The sequence below is a fragment of the Eleutherodactylus coqui genome, chromosome 5, assembly GCF_035609145.1.
Source record: "Eleutherodactylus coqui strain aEleCoq1 chromosome 5, aEleCoq1.hap1, whole genome shotgun sequence".
NCBI classification, from domain to species: domain Eukaryota; kingdom Metazoa; phylum Chordata; class Amphibia; order Anura; family Eleutherodactylidae; genus Eleutherodactylus; species Eleutherodactylus coqui.
This window is the reverse complement of record NC_089841.1, coordinates 133,735,851-133,753,863: the sequence shown is the minus strand read 5'-3', so window position 1 is coordinate 133,753,863 and position 18,013 is coordinate 133,735,851. Positions and strand designations below refer to the sequence as shown.

Below are 18,013 nucleotides of genomic sequence, written 5' to 3'. Positions count from 1 at the left end.
ATCATGCTCTAGGTATGGTGTTTTTCTTCACAGTATTTCAAAAACATTAGTAAGGCCGCCTGCACACGGCCGGCTGCATACCTGTCCGCGTTTTTTTAAAACTGTGCTGCAGATGTAACGGCCGGCGCACATGCGAAGTAGAGATCATGCCGCGCCGTCACTAGGCGATGACATGGATCCCATGACCTTTCCGCCATGATGATTGCAGACGGGCCACGGCCTGGACGGCTTCCATTGACGTCAATGAAAGCCATCCACTCAGAATCCGCCTGAAAATAGAGCATGGTGTGATTCCGCCCCCCCCCCCCCCCCCCCGCGGGCAGAAAAATCGCAATTGATTTCTGCTCATAGGTAGGAAAAACGCTTTTCCATAGCATGATTCTCCGGATTCCGCAATGTAAATCCGGTCGAGTGCAGGCGGCCTAAAAAGGATGTGCAAAGTTGACAATGAAACAAACTTCTTTGTTTTCGAATTAAAGGTGTCAAGTTAAAACAGTTTTTAGTATGGGTTATGAACAAAAAGATAGACAATGTACAAACTTTCTTGGTAAAATTGTATTTTTGACATTTGTACACTTTGTTACAAAACTGTATAGTACTAAAATTATTTAATTTCTTTTTCTTAATCATAATTTGGTCAGAAACTTTACATCCATGTGCATTTTCTGGACAGATACAAAAACAAGTTTTTTTGTGTGTTAGATATATTCATTGATTACCCCGATAACACTCAACGTAAGACTTGTCTTAAGATAAATATATTAGTAAATAAATATTCTGAGAACATTTTCATAAATGAAAAAGGGCACACATATACACATAACAGACACACGTTTCTTGTTGTTTTCAGCTTTTTACAAACAGTTTCAAAAATTTAAAAAAAAAATAAAATTCTTACTGGTAGAAGCTTTGATTGGAAAAGATATATCCCAAAATATGTTGTCTCATAATATTCTTTTAAGTGCTACACAATATCTGTTAAAGCTGCAGTACCAAAAGGCAAGACAAAAATAACATACAAATATAAGAGTCAGTATTTAAGTAAAAAGAAAAAAAAAATGAACCGTTGCTCCCTTAAATTTTTTTGTACTTTTCTTTTTCTATTTTTTTTTTTATTTTTTTTAACAAATTTCTAACGAAAAGTATTCTTCTTTATGTGGTTCTGTTATAACAAATTGTATTATTATTAAAGTCTATATAACTTATATACCAAGAACCTCATGTATAAAACTAGTGTAGACAAAAAGAGTACCAGTTGTCTAGAGCAACCAATCAGAATAAAAAAAACCTTATTTTTATAAGATAGGTGAAGTAATGTAAAAAGTACTTCTATTGGCTGTTGTGATTAACTGCTGCACTTTTTCTATACACAGCAGTTTTTTATATATGAGGCCCTCATCTCTTACTAGATAGCAAATGGTTAAATGGCAATAGACTGATCTGATCAGTATACCCCAATATTGTACACAAGGCACTTGTGGTGGGCAGGAAGGTATCCGTTCAAGGAAAGGGGCAGTTGAACTGAATTGCCTAAAACACTATCTGTAATACAACAAATTATACCACATTTGACCACAAATGTTTAACCCTTCACACCATTCTGTTGTCCAGTGCCATATCAATAAAGTCAGCAGAAGAACCCTGGGACACAACTTATTGTCACTAGACAACAATCCGATGTTTGGTCCCCGCCTGGTCAGGAAGAAACTCTCCATGACCACTAGATCCTCGCATGACATTTCAAACCACTGATCATTCATTAGTGGGTTGAAATATTGTTGCAAGAGAAGGCACCTTTAGCAGCTGTAGTAAATGCTAAAACTACAACTCTTGGCATGTCCTGACAGCCACAGGCATGCTGGGAATTGCAATTGTACAACAGCTTAAGAACTACAAGTTGCAATCCATGGATGCTGAGCAAAAGTAGCAAAACACAAGGTAGAACTGGCGGTCAAAAGTTTAAAAAATGACAAGAGAATGTTCATTTTAATGGTAGGCACATGGCTGTCAGATCTCACCGATTATGCTTTTCTTGGCCAAATCAATACATTGCCAATAGCTATACTAAATGTATATTTCATTTTGCCAGGAGCTCGTAGGTCTGTCAATCCCCATAGGCATTTGCTAATCTATGCAGCTCATAATGACAATATCCACCAAGATCAGGCTCTTGTTAGTGAATGTGGGGAGATATGCAACACTAATTCCAATATGTCTTGTCCTACCTGAAATTGCTTAGTTAGCAGCATTTTCACTTTCAGTGCAGGTGAGACCGGGGAGGTTTTGCTGCTCTCCAGATGCACAAACAACATTATGGAATAGAGCAGAAAATGCTATATATTGTGTTAGATTATCTGAATACTAGAGAATAGTACAAGATATCAATAAGAAACTATTTAGTACTGCGGTTCAACACACATCAGCGCAAACAAGTACCCGATTCAATATTAGCTTGCAGTATCCAAAATTGACACATCTCTTTACCAAAGACAGGTGTTACCCTGAGCTTATTACAGAGCTGTTTGCTGGAGGACAGCCACCGAAAAGGTCTCTCTTCCTACAGTAGTATTAACAATTAATGAGATAACTTAACATTTTTGCCTCTTTTATCAGACCCTTGCACTATACTAATGCAAGTCAAACAATAGTATCATTATAATCAATGATTAGATTTAATATAGGGGATGCCTGGCTACAGCTAAATACTGCAGCAATCCAGCCCGATGTGGCAGTACTTACTAGGACAATTTCCATTCAAGATGAATTAACTTAATATCAGCAGACGAGTTTAATGCTCAGGACTATATGCATTGTGTACAGGCTTTCAATTTTGATAAATTTATTATTCAGCACAGACTATTAATTTACAAAGGACATCACTGAGAATGCAGCCTATCAATTTATGAGGACACACAAGCCCATTTGTCACCAGACTCTAAAGTTACCAGAGTTCTTGCTCAGTAGACAAGCAATGCAAGAGACTGGTCTCCTTTGATCAAATTAGAGGCACCATAAGCTTATTGAAGAATTTCAAAAAAATGAGACTCTTTCCACTTTCCTTAAAAGAAAAAAAAAAAAGAATTGGGAAGTACTAAATGTGGTATAGTGTCACTTTCAGTGGGTTTTGTGATAAAATGGTTGCCATGTGTGTAGTGGACCGACTCACTTTAAGAAACATTGGTGAGTATATGCTGTGCAGTTTATTGGATGTGCAATAAATGCTGTGAACACCTTTGAGGTCATTTTTTTTCCACTTAACCCTTTCCAATCCACTGTTTGACCTCTGAAGACATTATGATTTAGAGCTGTACAGCTTTGATGTTGGAAGACGTCCGTTGGGGTTCTCTTACTGTATATTGCTAGCCTCTCTGCTGTTGGAGCCTATCCAACGTGTCACCTCATGCAGTACTGGCTTTAGCCAGCAGATAGCGCCGTTGTATAACAGCAGAAAAAGACTAAAGCCCCCTAGGAAAGCCAGGATACAAATTGGATTGGAAAGGGTTAATGCATATATTTTGGGCTGACAATCATGTTTGCAATAGGGTTTGATTCAAAAAGAATTTGCATGGTTTGTCTGCAGCTTCAACTTATCACTGTAAACAGCAGACAGTCTCTTTAGAAGATCCATCGGTGAACTGCTTAGTTTTCAGTCCTCACCTCTCGGCACTTATCTGCTAATTTATAACAATATCAGAGAATCTTTATAGAGGTCATAAATTAGCTGATGAAAGCATTCAAGAGAGGAGTGGATTTAGATGGGACAACTCTTTCATAAGAGCCATTGTTGCTGATGCTCACTGAAGCACACAACCTCCCCTACAAAGCTTATTGGCTAGTTGTTGAAAGACAAAGGATTGCCTGTTTACATCAGACGATAATTAATCAACCAGGGGGTTTTAGGTTAGCTGAAAGGAAGTGACTAGTGAACTAATTATTACTCATCACCCAGTTAGTGGCCATGTTTACAAGGAACTATCGCTTATATCTGCTTGATATGTTCCGTGTAACGACATCCTGAGGGAATATTCATATTTGCGTTCTTGGTCTCTGGTCCATTTCAGTTTTTCAGCTCCATCCTTGGAGCTGGACAATGAAGATACCGGAATTGCAAGTTATCAGCAGCACCAGATGGACCCTACTGGCTATAATGGGGTCGTCTGGCTTCTGGCATACCAGCCAAAATATTCCCAAATGAGATAGCCGAGTCTCTGGTGTGAAAATAGCTTAGTGTGTTAGTCCAGCTTCACAGGCAGATCTCCTATGGAGAGTCGGTCATAGTTTCTATCTACAGCGATATGTAGAAGCTGTAAAAGACAAATGATGCAACAGGCTTTCATTAAAAATTTAGCACCAATGATTGTCGGCCCAAAATACATGTATTCCAGTGAAAAAAATTGCCTCCGAAAGGTGTCCATAGCTTTTGAATCTAAGAAAATGAAAATCTCCAGTGAATCAATAGAATTGAAATGACTAGATATACATTATTTACTAATGTAAAAAACCCTTTTTGATGTAACTTGTGTATCTTCCACTTCTAGAAGCAGGTCTTTCTGACATTTACCATCATGGACAGTAGGTAAATCTCAAAAACATGATTAATGGTAGTGCATATGCCTTAGTTTGTATCTCAATATGAGAGTCCTCAATATGGGAACATTTCTGTATAGGTTTTAATTTAATAAGCAATGATCGTGAATGGTTATCTTCCGTATTCTGCTCTACTGCATAGCATGTTTCACTTTGTGACATTTGCCTGCTAAAAAGTGGTTTAATAAAGGAAGGTGCACATTTTTACAGACCCCCATTTGGCATATTTAAACTTACTGTGGAGGGTGTTTGGGCACAAAAGTGTTGGCTAGGTCAACTTTGATGGGGCACCCACTTTAACGTGCATGTTCATTTTAAAAGTAGTTAGGAAGGAAGATTGGCTGCTAGACACTGCTTAAGTTGGACATATACTTGAGATTGCTATCTGCCATACACTAATTTATGCTGGAGTTGAGTGGAAAAGCCAGTGGCCAAACATGCACATTCACCTTGGCAGAGAATACATTTTTTTTTCTACGGGAAGAGTTGAGTAAAGGCCCTATTACATGCAACGTTTATTGCTCAAAAGGCCTCATTTAAGCGATAATCGTGTGTAAATGCTCCTATCTTTCACTCTTTGGCTGAACGATGATTTTTAGGTGAGCATAAAATCCATCGTTCAGCTGGAGAGAAGATAAAACAGACCACATGCTGTGTTTGCTGTCCATGGTGCTGTATTCTCCATGGGAGCGCTGATTACATTGTATCCAGCTTGCAGCCGCTAGGCAGAACAAGGGAGCTGAATGCAGAGAACAGACCACCTGCTGTTCTCTGCATACAGCTCCGGAGGCTCATTTACATGCAAGTGAAGTTGATAAGCTGCTAATGGACATTAATGTCCATTAGCAGTTGATTCAAAACAATTGCTCAAAATATATATTTTGAATGATTATCTTTGCGCGTAAAAGGGCCTTAAGACTCTGCCATACACTTCGGACAGTGGCATATCTCCTATAAGAACAAAGAATCAAGCAATTCCATATCCAATATGGCAAATCCTCATTTCCCCTCTGGTATGAGGAGTCAAGAGAGAGTTAGGAGACCCTCAACACATTAAATAGGTTTGGATGATTTTTTTATCAATCTTGTAGCAAACTTTAATCTCAAGCAATTACAACAAATGAGCTGGCTAGAAAATATCCCAGCCCAAGGTGTTCAGTTTGTTATTCCTCTGAAAGCATACAGGTCCACATAAACATTTTGGTGGATCTAACCAAAAATGATGGCATGTACCAATCAAATACATACAAGCAAATAAGTGCTGGAAGAAGAAAAAACTGCCGACTAATCAACAATAAGTGAGGTCGCTTAAAGAAGCGAAAGGCTGCTGGCTTTTGTTGGAGTTACTAATATCTAAAAAAATTAAAGTGCCTCTGAAATGTCATCTTTAATTTTAGCAATTCGGCTTTCAAAGAAATCCCACTGATTTTCCAACCAGCTGCTGGATTAAACTATATTCTATTGTATTTTGACATATATCAGTAATTATCTCACAGACAAACCAGGATATAGCAGCCCCAGGTCAATGTTCATAACACCCCACAGTTTTAGAAAGGAAAAAAAATCTCACAGACAAATGACTATTAGGCCACTAAAACAATGTTCAATCAATATATTAAACCAGGAACACTATTAAACCCTAAAAGACCCTATACATGAATATCAGCTTACAGAGCACCCACCCTGAAAAGGACAACTCTATCCAGAACCTAACCCTAACGTAAATGTCCCTATTACACCCTATATAGGAGCAGGGCAAGTTTAAATACAGGATTTGGCTAGCAACCTCTTGACCTTGCCCTTCCCCTATATGGGTTGCAATAGTGAAATTAGGGTTAGGTTCCACACAGGGTTGCTCTTTTTGGTGCAGGTGCTCTGTAAACTTTTATCAGTTAGTGTATACAGTCTATTAGGGTTTAAAGGGGTTTTTCAGGCCTTTTTCATGGCTGCCTTATCCTTAGGATAGTTCATCAATAGCTGACTGGCTGGGGTCTGCTACTTAGGACCCCCACCGATCAGTTATTCCAACACCTCCTCACACTAGCAAAATGCAAGGGGTGCAGAGTAGAAGTTGATCACACCAGCCCATGTGAAGTGGCCCATTAAAGTCAATGAGAGCTGCACCTGCACTTACCAGCACCAGCCACTACACAAGGATCAGAGGCATCTGCTTCCACTCTGTACCCTGTGTGTTTTGCCAGTAACAGCGGGGCACTGGAACAGCTGATCAGTCAGTGTCCTGAGTAGCAGACCCCAATTGTCCCCTATTGATAACCTATCCTGAGGGTAATTAATCAATAAAAAATGCTTGGAAAGCCCCCTTTAATAGTGTTACTGCTTTTAATACATTAAATATTATGTTTTAAAGGCCTAATAGACAGTTATTTGTGAGATTATGTATCTGTAAGTGCATGGGTTGTGTAGTATTAACGTCTGGTCATCATATATAAGCGTTATAATAAAACAATTAATTATTAATCCTACCATCATTGCATAAGGATTAGAAATAACAATCTTGCTTGATGTTGATCCTCTCCAAATGTATATTTTAGGACACGCCTTATTGTCTGAATATATAAACAGGTTGCAGCACCCCATGAAGTATTCAGCCCACTACCATAGAGGCGGTCACATATGGTCATTGGAAGTAATTTTAGTATCGAAACCAATATATTGCTTATTGGTTCACTAGAACACATGGCAACCTTGTGTGAATAAGTTCTGAAAGTCAAAGAAAATGGATAGGCTAAAAAATGGATGGCTACTAAGCGTTAAGACACTTAGAACATCAAATGGGCCAAATGAAAAAAAATCAGAACAAATAACATTAGAGTACATATACAATCGCTATTTAGCTGGCACTCACAGGAACAAGTTTACAGTTTAAAATGTGTACATTTTGCCTAAACCCAGTGGAGAGATGTATCTGTCAATAGAAAACCCAATATTCACGAGAATATATATAGCACTGCCAGTGAAACAAGTGACATCACTAAGGCACAAAGTGAATTGGCAATACAAGCCAACAGAATGGCAGCCATCACTGTTGTAAGTAAATTGATACATTTTAACCAGGACCAATTCATTTTTTTTAAAACATATTGCTTGTGAGTGAAAACTGATTTACTGATGCATGAACAGACCATTCTAGAAATATGGCATGAAGAACACATTGAAAATATATTTGCATTGCACAAATACATTCATGTAAAAAAGTATTACTGTAACATAAAAGTGGTTTTAGCTTATGATCATTACAAAGAATGCACCATAAATATAAACTGCAGCTATATAGAATACAAATTAGGACATTGTTTAGCAAAGGCTCAACTTAAATACAAAATAATTTGTCATTTAAAGAGGCAGATAAAAACAAAGTTAACCCCTGATCTTTCTTTTTGTGTTTTTTTTTCCTGGCTTCTTAGCCAACAGATAAAAATAATATTAATATTTTCTTGTTTATTTTATTGAAAAAATATATATCTCTTTTTCATCAGGAAAAGACAGTTCTTCCGCATGTACAAACTCACAAGGAAAAAAAAAATCTAAAACAGCAACCGAAAAATAATATATATTTATATATATATATTTATATATATTTATAAAATAAAAGATAAAAAAAAACAAAAACAAAAAAAAAAACTAAACAAATAACACAGATTCTCCAATTGCTGAGTCCAGGGAATAAAGCAGGTAAAAGTGGTTGTACTGTGTGGTGGATTCCAGATCACGGTGCATTGTTAAGTCCAACTCTTGTTAAAAATATTTTTTTTAAATTGTGATTTTTTTTTTTATAACTCTTCTTTTTGTTAAAAGTTCAGAAAATATTCCACAGAGTCAATCTATTCCTAGTAGTTTGTATCCTTAGTGCTCAGTCTTTGTCTGTGGGGTGGCAGCCTGTTGAACATGGAGCACAAGACAGGAATATAAATGACATTGAAAACTATCTGCACAAGCAAAAGTGATAGCAGTACTTTGAATTAGAAAATGCTATAAACCAGTACAAGTTTCAGCCCAAAGACAAAAATCAATACCCACCATATTGTACATAAGACAGTTTAGGTACAAGAAGGACTTTGAGAGGCAGAAGGCTACTTTGATTGGGGTATGTGCCATTCACTCCATCTTCACCGAGGATACAAGTGACCATCTCCTTATTGAATAAGGTAGTGTGATAAGTGTAAGTGACTGTACCCTTCGAGAGAGCACCTAGTAGGTGTTAGGAGACTTTTAAGGCTATGTATGCTCCTCTGGGAAATGTATGCAGTTGTATAAAGAGTAACTGTAAACCAACATAGTTTTTAATTTCACGATTCAGTAATTGTACCCCATTTGTACAAACATACAGTAATGTATTAGCCAAATGACCTACATAAATGTCTAAGTTTTGATGCATTGCTTAACTCTTGTTTATTGACCCAGGAAGGTGCCTTTTCCTTGCTTTATGGGTTGCAAAACATTTAAAAAGTTCAATAAGAAGTCAATTTAATTAAAAAAAATAGGCAGCTATCAAGTAATAACTGTGCTGTTGGGTAAAAAGCTTGACAACAGCAAGTGGACAGGTAAGCATCCAAGGACACCAGAGACTAGTGGGGAGGGGGAAGGGTAACAAAACCGGGGAACTCCAGGGAAGAGGAGAAATCATCTTGAACCAGCGGACATCGAAAAATGGGACTGACCCCACTATTACACACTACTAGCTTTGAATTCAAACATACAGTACATCACAAGATTACCTGAACAGCCAACGGCAATGTGCCATGGTCAATACTGTCTCAGCTCAGTGTGACATTTTTAGGAAAAGTACTGTATGTTCTGAATAGCACTAAATCAAGAACCGCATCACACACTGTAGACTACGCAAAATATTATAACATTGCTGTGACATTACCTGTGACATTTCCAGATCCCTCTGATCCTGTGTTTCGACACAGGGCACGTGTCTCTTCTACTAGCACACAACAAGGTCCTTCTTGGCAGTACAGTACCTCCTCCTCCTCTTCATCACCCTCCATCTCCCAGGAGACATGTCCCACACAATCTAAGCCACCCTCGTAGCCTGGATCCTCGGGAATGATGGGTATTGGTTGACCAACCTCACACCCGGCTACTGCAGCAGCGGCTGCTGCCGCCGCTGCCTCTGCCAGAGCATACTGAATGCTGACTGCATAGTCCTCAGCGTAGCAGCTCCCATGATTCTCCTCATAGAGGCAGCAGGGCCGGGCAGAGTGGCCTAGTACTGACCCTGGTTCTGTCCGGTGTAAAAGGTTGGAGGTAACACTGTACAAGCCTCCACTGGAGGGTGCAGCTGTTGCTTGTTGGGGTTCAGTACCCATATATAAGTTTGTGCAGTCTGGACTGTTATCCCCAGTAGGTCTTTGAAAACAGCAATGGCAGCTCTTTTCAGGTCCCCGCCAGTCTCTTCCACCCCCTTGTGAGATGGAGCTAGAGGCTTCTGGAACTAGCCCAGAGGCCACAGCAGCCCCTCGTCGCTCTAAGGAGGAATTGCTGCTATAATTCATCTCCAGGCTGCAATTAGACAAGCGATCCCGAGAGGAAGAATTTGGGAAGGTCTGGTGAGGTCTGCAGTCTGACCTACCTCTTCCAGGTCCCGTTACAACATCCCCCCCACAAGCTGTGGCATCTCCCACTCCAGTCCTAGCAGGACTTCGACTCCTGTACACATATGGATCAAAGTCACTACTGAGAGAGCTTCGAAAGGTGGAGCAGCTGCCATACACTCCCTGGTTGCTGGCCTCTGTGCAGTCCAGCATGGAGTCGCTAGATGAGGCATGTCCCTGTGCTGAACTGGAACTGGAACTGGAGCTACTGTCACTGCAGGGTACATCAGCCAAGTAGCCACTGCATACTGAGCGATGTTGGTGCTGACTATGAAGGAAGCAGCTCCCACCAGCTGATGGAGGAGCCATGTGCATCATGGCAGGTGCAGGCTGATATAGCAAGTTAGTACCAGTCTGAAAGGCATGGTTCAAGCCCTTTTCTATTCCTCTGTGCATCTGACTACCACCTGCTGTTTCCTGGTGATGTGGGTAACTCAAACCCTGGAAGTAGTAGTGCTGGTACATGGTTTCATATTGAGAGTAACAAGTGGCAGTGTTAAAGCCTCTTCCTCCATACTTGGACCGCCGGAAGCCATGACTAGCTTGTGGATATGGAGCATGTTCCAGATCACAGTGATGGGCTGGAGCTGGCGGATCAATTGATACAGGCCTGTATCCAGTTAGAAATGGAGGCTCCACTGGTCGCTCTACAGTGAGTACCGTAATGGGATTGCCATGTGGGCCCATGCTGGTACGTGTTGGATATGCAGCAATAGGTCCAGTTCGTTGTACCCGTCCTGGGTAGTGGACTGGGAGAATGACTCTCTGTTGCTGTTGGTGTCGGCCACGATTGCCTGAGCTATCAACACACACCGTACCATGACCTCCTTTCTTTTGCTCTGTGGTGTAAGAAAATACAATAAGTATCTGATATTAAACTTATCAATACAGTAGTTTCATTTGTGTAATTCAAACATTAAATTGTGGATTTTCTCTATAGAACATGCCAGCCAAAAAGTCAGCTATAATGAGGTCAATTATTCCATTGTTCGTGGAATGGGAAGGCTATGCAAAATTGAATTGATCACATGCTAATTACGTAATTAAACCAGAAGTGCAACTTGAAGCTTCTGCAGCCCAATGCTAAATCTGTAACTGTACCTTCTTTGTACCATTTATAATACAAATGTGTTGAGGGACCATTGGGCACCAAGTCCTGGTTTGTCTGGCACCTCTACACCCCTTATAACTAACTACAACCCTAAATTAAAACTTTGTTAAAAACACCTTATTTGACACACAGTTCATCAAAACGAGGTTACTTTGGTTTATCTATTTTGTAAACTAACCCTGCCATCCTCCATTTTTGTGTTCCATTGATATCCCACTCACCTATAATATTGTGCCTGCAATGTGGGCATGTATGATTCTGTAAAAGCCAGGGGTCCACACACCTCTTGTGAAACCGATGTGTGCACGGAATGACTCTCAGCTCCTAGGGAAGACAAGAAAAAAATGCCATCAGACGCAATGATGACGACTATCACAACTGTTGGCCAGGGTCTTATAGTCATTAGTGACACACTGTTACCCATTGTGTCAGACATTGCTGCATAGAGGAGGACTGGAGGATAAACATATTATGTGTAGTAGGCCATAACCGTTAAAACTAACCAAAAACCTTCAATAACACAATGCAATAATAATACTAATTGCCATCAGCTTTCCACTGTAATGATGATCTAGTCTACAAACTCCATACAAGTAGTATTGAAGTAGAAGTTCATACAACATGTCAGTATGCAGAATCCCACACAGAAAGGCTTTCTGATAACCACCAGCTTCTGGACCTTACCTCTCCATCAATATATTTTTCCAGGCATATGGCACAGTCGGAGGTGGAACTGCTACTTAGTGTATCAAGGCCACCGCAGCTACCCTCGCGAGGCACTTTGCCCTTAGCTTTGAATTTTCTGGTCTCCATTTTTTCAAGTGCCTGAACAGCCATCCTATTCATGGAGTTCTGTAAGAGAAGGTCATTACCATAATTACTCAGATAATCAAGATCTACAATTATGGTCACTATGTGACAACTGTCAGACTCTAGTCTGTCTGCCTATACGGTGCAATGCAAGGTAACCATGTTCTCCTAGTCTATGGGACCTTCAAAGAGAAGTTATAGAGCAAAACAGAATAAACCTGTTGGATGGAGTTGCAGTTTCATGGTTACAGAAATTAGCAAGGAGCAAAACGCAATGGAGTCAAATCTATTACGGAGGGCACCTAAAAAGGTTCTTTCTGAAGCGATGTCACAGGATAGTACAGGAGCAAAACGTAAGTAAATGATTGTGAGACAAGTATCTCAGCAAGAATATTTTCAAATACAGGAAAATCATTTAACCCCTTAACGACTGCCCCATCGGGAAACTACGTCCTCAGTAAGTGGGCTTTAATCCTAGAGGACGTAGTTTTATGCGTCTTCTTAGGATTAATGCCCACTTGCCTGAGGACATGACCACTCCATACTGTCGGTGCCCGCAGGTAGCCGACAGCATGGAGCTGTCATCCCAGGATGCGGGCAGTCCCCCCCGGCATTGCGATCGGCGCTATCCAATGAATAGCGCCGATCGCAAAAAAGTAAAGAAAAGTGCGTAAAAAGTTAGATATTCAGCTGCCCTGATGGATCGGATCCATCAGAGCAGCTGAAAATTCTTACCTGGCTTGTCGGCGGTGTCCCCCGGAGATCGGGTCCTCCCGGACCTGCCAGCGGTCTTCTGCACATGCGCGCCAGACGATGACGTCAGGCGCATGCGCAGAAGCCCGGGAGCCCCTGGCAAATTTGAAATCTCCTGGCTCCCGGCTCCTGAAGGTAGCCGGGAACCAGGAGGTGTTACCGGGGACCGTTTCACCTCCCCTCATGGATCGGATCCATGAAGGGAGGTGAAAATACACACCTAAGTCCTCCCCGATGTCCCGGGACCCGAATCCCCATCTGCGCATGCGCGCCCGATGTCAATCAGACACAGACGGGCTCGAGCCCCGGGAAATTTAAAATCCCTCTGCTCTTAGCTGCCATGTGTAGCCAAGAGCAGAGGGATGTCACTGGGGACATGATCACTGTCAACCAATGGATGACAGTGATCATGTAAAGTAAAAAAAAAAGTGTAAAAAGTGAGAAAAAAAAGTGTAAAAGTAAAAAAAAAAGTTTTAAAAAAGTTAAAAAAGCTTGCGTTTCATCTCCCCCCACGGATCATATCCGTGAGGGAGGATGAAATGACGTACCTAAGGCCCGCGGATTTATCCGCGGACCTTACCCCAGCTTCTGCGCACGCGCCCGTCGCCAAAATGGCGGACGCATGTGCAAAAGCCATGGATTGCCAGGATAATTTAAAATCTCCCTGCTCCTGGCTACAAAATTTAGCCGAGAGCCTGGAGATTTCACGGGGGACCGCGGTGAGCGGTTCCTCGTCACGTGATCGCCGTTATCCAATGGATAATGGTGGTCACGTAAAAGTAAAAAAAAGGTGAAGCTTCATCTCCCCTCACCGATGCGATCGGTGAGCGGAGATGAAACTTTTTACCAGAGGCCTCCGTATTTGCACCCTGACGCGATCCTCATCCGTGAACTTTCCCGGATCCTGCGCATGCAACCGCCGGCAAAAACAGCGAACACATGCGCAGGAGTCGGGGAGCACAGGAAATTTTAAATCTCCTTGCTCCCAGCGACTAACGGTCGCCGAGAGCCTGGAGCAGTGACGGGTGGCCTCGTTGAGTGGTCCCCGATCACGTGATAAAAAGGTAGCGATCTACCTTAGGTCGGTCTCACATGACCGGATAGGAATTACGGATTCCGCATGCTTCTGATCCGCGGTAATACATGGATTAATCGCATTGGATTACACAATTCCGCTCACATTAGCAGGTCGGAATTGCGTAATCCACTCGCAGAAAAGAGAACGCAGCATGTTCTATTTTACCGCGACTATCCGCAGCATAGAGCCTATTGTGCTCCATGGTCGCGGATATACCTGCAGCCCATACGCAACTACATTGTATACGGGCTGCGGGTACCCGTGTCATCGCTAAGTGAGGGTGCGGGAAATAAAAAGAAAAGTACTGCGAATGACCGCCTGTGTGAGTAGGCAGTTATGCGCAGTACATTACGCGGCCGTACGCAGGGTCACAGCCGGGCTCACAGCTGGGATCCGCTGCGGATTCCACCTACGGCCGTGTGAGCCCGGCGTTATTCAGACCGATACCTGTAATACGCAATTTACAAGAAGCCCCGGGAATGTTCGCCTTCCTGCAGTTCCAGGAGCAGCTTGTTGAGCGCCTTCTGTGCGAGACCGCCGCACCTCATCAAGCTTACGGAGACTCACAGAGCGCCACTTTTTACACCCCATACCCACCACTGAGGTCAAGAAATGACCCCCAAAAAGTATGAGAGGAGGGGGAATACACGGTTTTATTGCCCCATGTACCCATCCCAACCAGCCTCCGTAATTACCCGTCTTCGGAAATACCACACAGTTCACATTATTACTTTTATCTAAGATTTGGGGAACGCCGAAAAGGGCGCGGAGGGGGGGGGGGATATTTTTATGGAGTCAATTATTCAGTTGTGCCCTGCAATCCAACGGGTGTTCCCTTCATTACAGGCCTAACCATGTGTCCTATAAGTAGATTAGGGCCACAATGGGTATGTTTTTGAACACGGGACAAACGGGGGTATCCATTTTGGGGTGAAGGTCTTCATTCCTATGTAAACTGTATAAAAAAACAGTTTTTAAATTGACAAAATTGCCAAAAAAAATGAAAAACGTAATTTTTTCCTTCTGCTTTGCTTAGATTTATTCAAATACTGTGGGGTCAAAATACACAGTACACCCCTAGATGAATTCATTAAGGGGTCTAGTTTTTAAAATTAGGTGATTTGAGGGGGTTCTTTATAGTTTTGGACGCTTAATGGCTCTACAAGTGGGCAATGGGGCCTGGAACTTATTCCGTTGTACCCTGAAATCAAACGGGTGCTCCTTCCATTATAGGCCTAGCCATGTGTCCTTTAAGTAGATTAGGGCCACAAGGGGTATGCTTCTGAACATGGGACAAACTGGGGTATCCATTTTGGGGTGAAAGTCTTCATTCCTATGTGTGCTGTACAAAAAAAACTGTTTTTAAATTGATACAAATGCCAAAAGAATGAAAATTGTAATTTTTTTCCTACTGCTTTGCTTAGATTTATTCAAAAATTGTAGGGTAAAAATACACAGTACATCCCTAGATTAATTCGATAAGGGGTCTAGTTTTCAAAATGGGGTCATTTGTGGGGGTTCTCTGTCGTTTTGGCCGCTCAAGGGCTCTACAAGTGGGCAATGGGGCCTAAATCACCTTCATGCTAAATTTCTGTTCTGAAAGCCACCGACTACTTCTTTCATTTTGGGCCCCGTTGTGCATCCACACATAAGGTTAGGGCCACAATGGGTATGTCTCTGAACACAGGACAAACATGGGTATCCATTTTGAGGTGCAAGGCTTCATTCATGTGTGTGCTGTACTAAAAAAGCAGTTTTTAAAACGACAGAATTGCCAATAAAACGAAAATCACATTTTTTTCCTTTTGCTTTGCTTGAATTCATTCAAAAACTGTGGGGTCAAAATGGGCAGTACACCCCTAGATAAATTCGTTAAGGGGTCTAGTTTTCAAAATGGGGTCACTTGTGGGGGTTCTCTTTGGTTTTGGCCGCTCAAGAGCTCTACAAAAGTGCTATGGGCCTAAAACGCCTTCAAGCAAAATTTATGTTCTGAAAGACACCGACTACTTTCATTTTGGGTCCCGTTGTGCATCCAGACATAAGATTAGGGCCACAATGGGTATGTTTCTGAACACGGGAGAAACGGGGGTATCCATTTTGGGGTGTAAATCCTCATTTTAATGGGCAATATAGGAAAAAAAATATGTCTTCAAAATGACATATTTGCAAAACTATGAAATTTTATTTTTTCTCCTCTAAATTGAATTAATTCCTGAAAAAAACTGGTAGGGTCAAAATACTCATGACACCCCTCAGTGAATACATTAAGAGGTGTAGTTTTTAAAATTGGGTCATTTGGGGGGGTATCTATTATTCTGACACTCATGAGCCTTTGCAAACTTGGCTTTGTGCAGGAAAACAAAGTGTTCCTCAAAATGCTGAAAAGTAATGTTAAATTTGTACGTCCTATAAATGGTTAAAAAACACAAGTTTTTCAAGTGTGCATTCAGAATAAAGTAAACAGATGGAAATATATATCTTATCAAAAATTTGTACAGTATGTTTGGACATATTTGAGATATTACAGTTGAAAATTTGAAAAAATGACAATTTTTTCAACATTTTTCCAATATTGGTACTTTTAATAAATATACACAAATTATATCGGTCTCTTTTTACAACCAAAATGAAGTACAACATGTGGCGAAAAAACAATGTCAGAATCACTTGGATATGTAAAGCCTTTACGGAGTTATGCTACATTGAACGACATGTCAGATTTCCAAAATTTGGCTCCGTCACTAAGGCGCAAACAGGCTTCATCACTAAGGGGTTAAAAGCATGATTAAAAAAAATAAAATAAAAAGTCGGAGTGACTAGGAAATTCAGAATCAGATTCCAGCTTTAAATGGATTGTTCAGGATTAGAAATACACATCTGCTTTCTTCCAGAAGCAGCAATATATACCTGTCCATTACTTGTGTGGGGTATTACAGCTCAGTTCTATTGAAGTAAATGGGGCTAGCTTGCAATACCCATACACAGCCAATGCTAAATTCTTGTGATTCCTAGCTGGCGAATAGATTTCTTGTTCAAAGCAATATCTTGCAAAAAATAAGACATAAAACAACCATACACAATAACAAGAACACGATGGCACATTAACCCCTTGACAACGAAACCACATAAATGTTAGCAGGCTAGCCCTTGTGGCTGCAGCTCATTCATTTACGTGATGAGTTTGAGGTTGCTGTGTACTCCTGTATACAGCATCATCGGTAGGATCCGGCTGTCGCACTGGTAGTCCGATCCTGTAGTATGAGAAGGTTGCCTGTCATACAAAAACCCCCAACACAGCGCTCATATTGAGCGCCAAGTCCCCAATGCGGAAGTGCTGCTTCCACATTTGGGTGGTTACTTGGAAATCTTGTGACGTCCGTAATGGCATTACATGTCTGCGTACAGGGGGCCTGCAGAGAAATGCGATATACATCCTCTCTGCATGTCTGTTAACAGTGATCTAATGGGCCATTATCATTAGATCACTGTTTATTAGTGATCTGTCTGTGGGAACACATAGATAAAATGGGAACCTGTGTTCCCATTTTAAAATTATGTAGTTAAGAAGTAAATATAGTAAAAATAATAGTACAAATAAAAATGTAAAAAACCTAAAAAATAAAAAAGTAAATAAAAAGCTACCCCCCCAAAAAAGTGCACGCCTCTTCAAACCCATGTGCACCAATTTTACACATCCTGCACGACACAGATGTGTTCTGCATTAATACATTCCTGTGATGCAAAACATATAATAACTTCCCCAGCCAACAATTCAGTTTATTTTACTCCGACCTTGCCTGCTTTTGCACCTTTACTTAACAAAGCGCCGGTTTTATTTTCTCTTTATCGTCCACATAAAGAAGATGCAGCAAACGCTTATGGAGGGAGATCCATTAAAAGCTAAAATAGGGTTGCTTCCTGTGCTACAGCAACATCATACATTACACTATGTGATCGTTATAAATGGGGGAACTAGAGGATTCATTTTTGCGGTTAATATTTTTAACTGAACAAACTACCTTAAAAAATAAAATGGGAAAATCATAAAAAGCC

General features: G+C 41.0%; 1 protein-coding gene across 1 annotated transcript in view; it reads right to left on the bottom strand.

The window, feature by feature from the left end:
• Positions 1-549: 549 nt before the first annotated feature.
• ZNRF3 (zinc and ring finger 3) overlaps positions 550-18,013 on the bottom strand; it is a 155,676-nt gene continuing 138,212 nt past the window's right edge. The window contains exons 6-9 of the mRNA XM_066603191.1: positions 12,004-12,171; positions 11,541-11,643; positions 9,479-11,047; positions 550-8,484 (exon numbers count right to left, since the gene is read on the bottom strand). Of these exons, the coding sequence (XP_066459288.1) occupies positions 8,459-8,484; positions 9,479-11,047; positions 11,541-11,643; positions 12,004-12,171 (1,866 nt within the window). The 3' untranslated portion in view covers positions 550-8,458. The remainder of the gene's footprint in view (positions 8,485-9,478; positions 11,048-11,540; positions 11,644-12,003; positions 12,172-18,013) is intronic.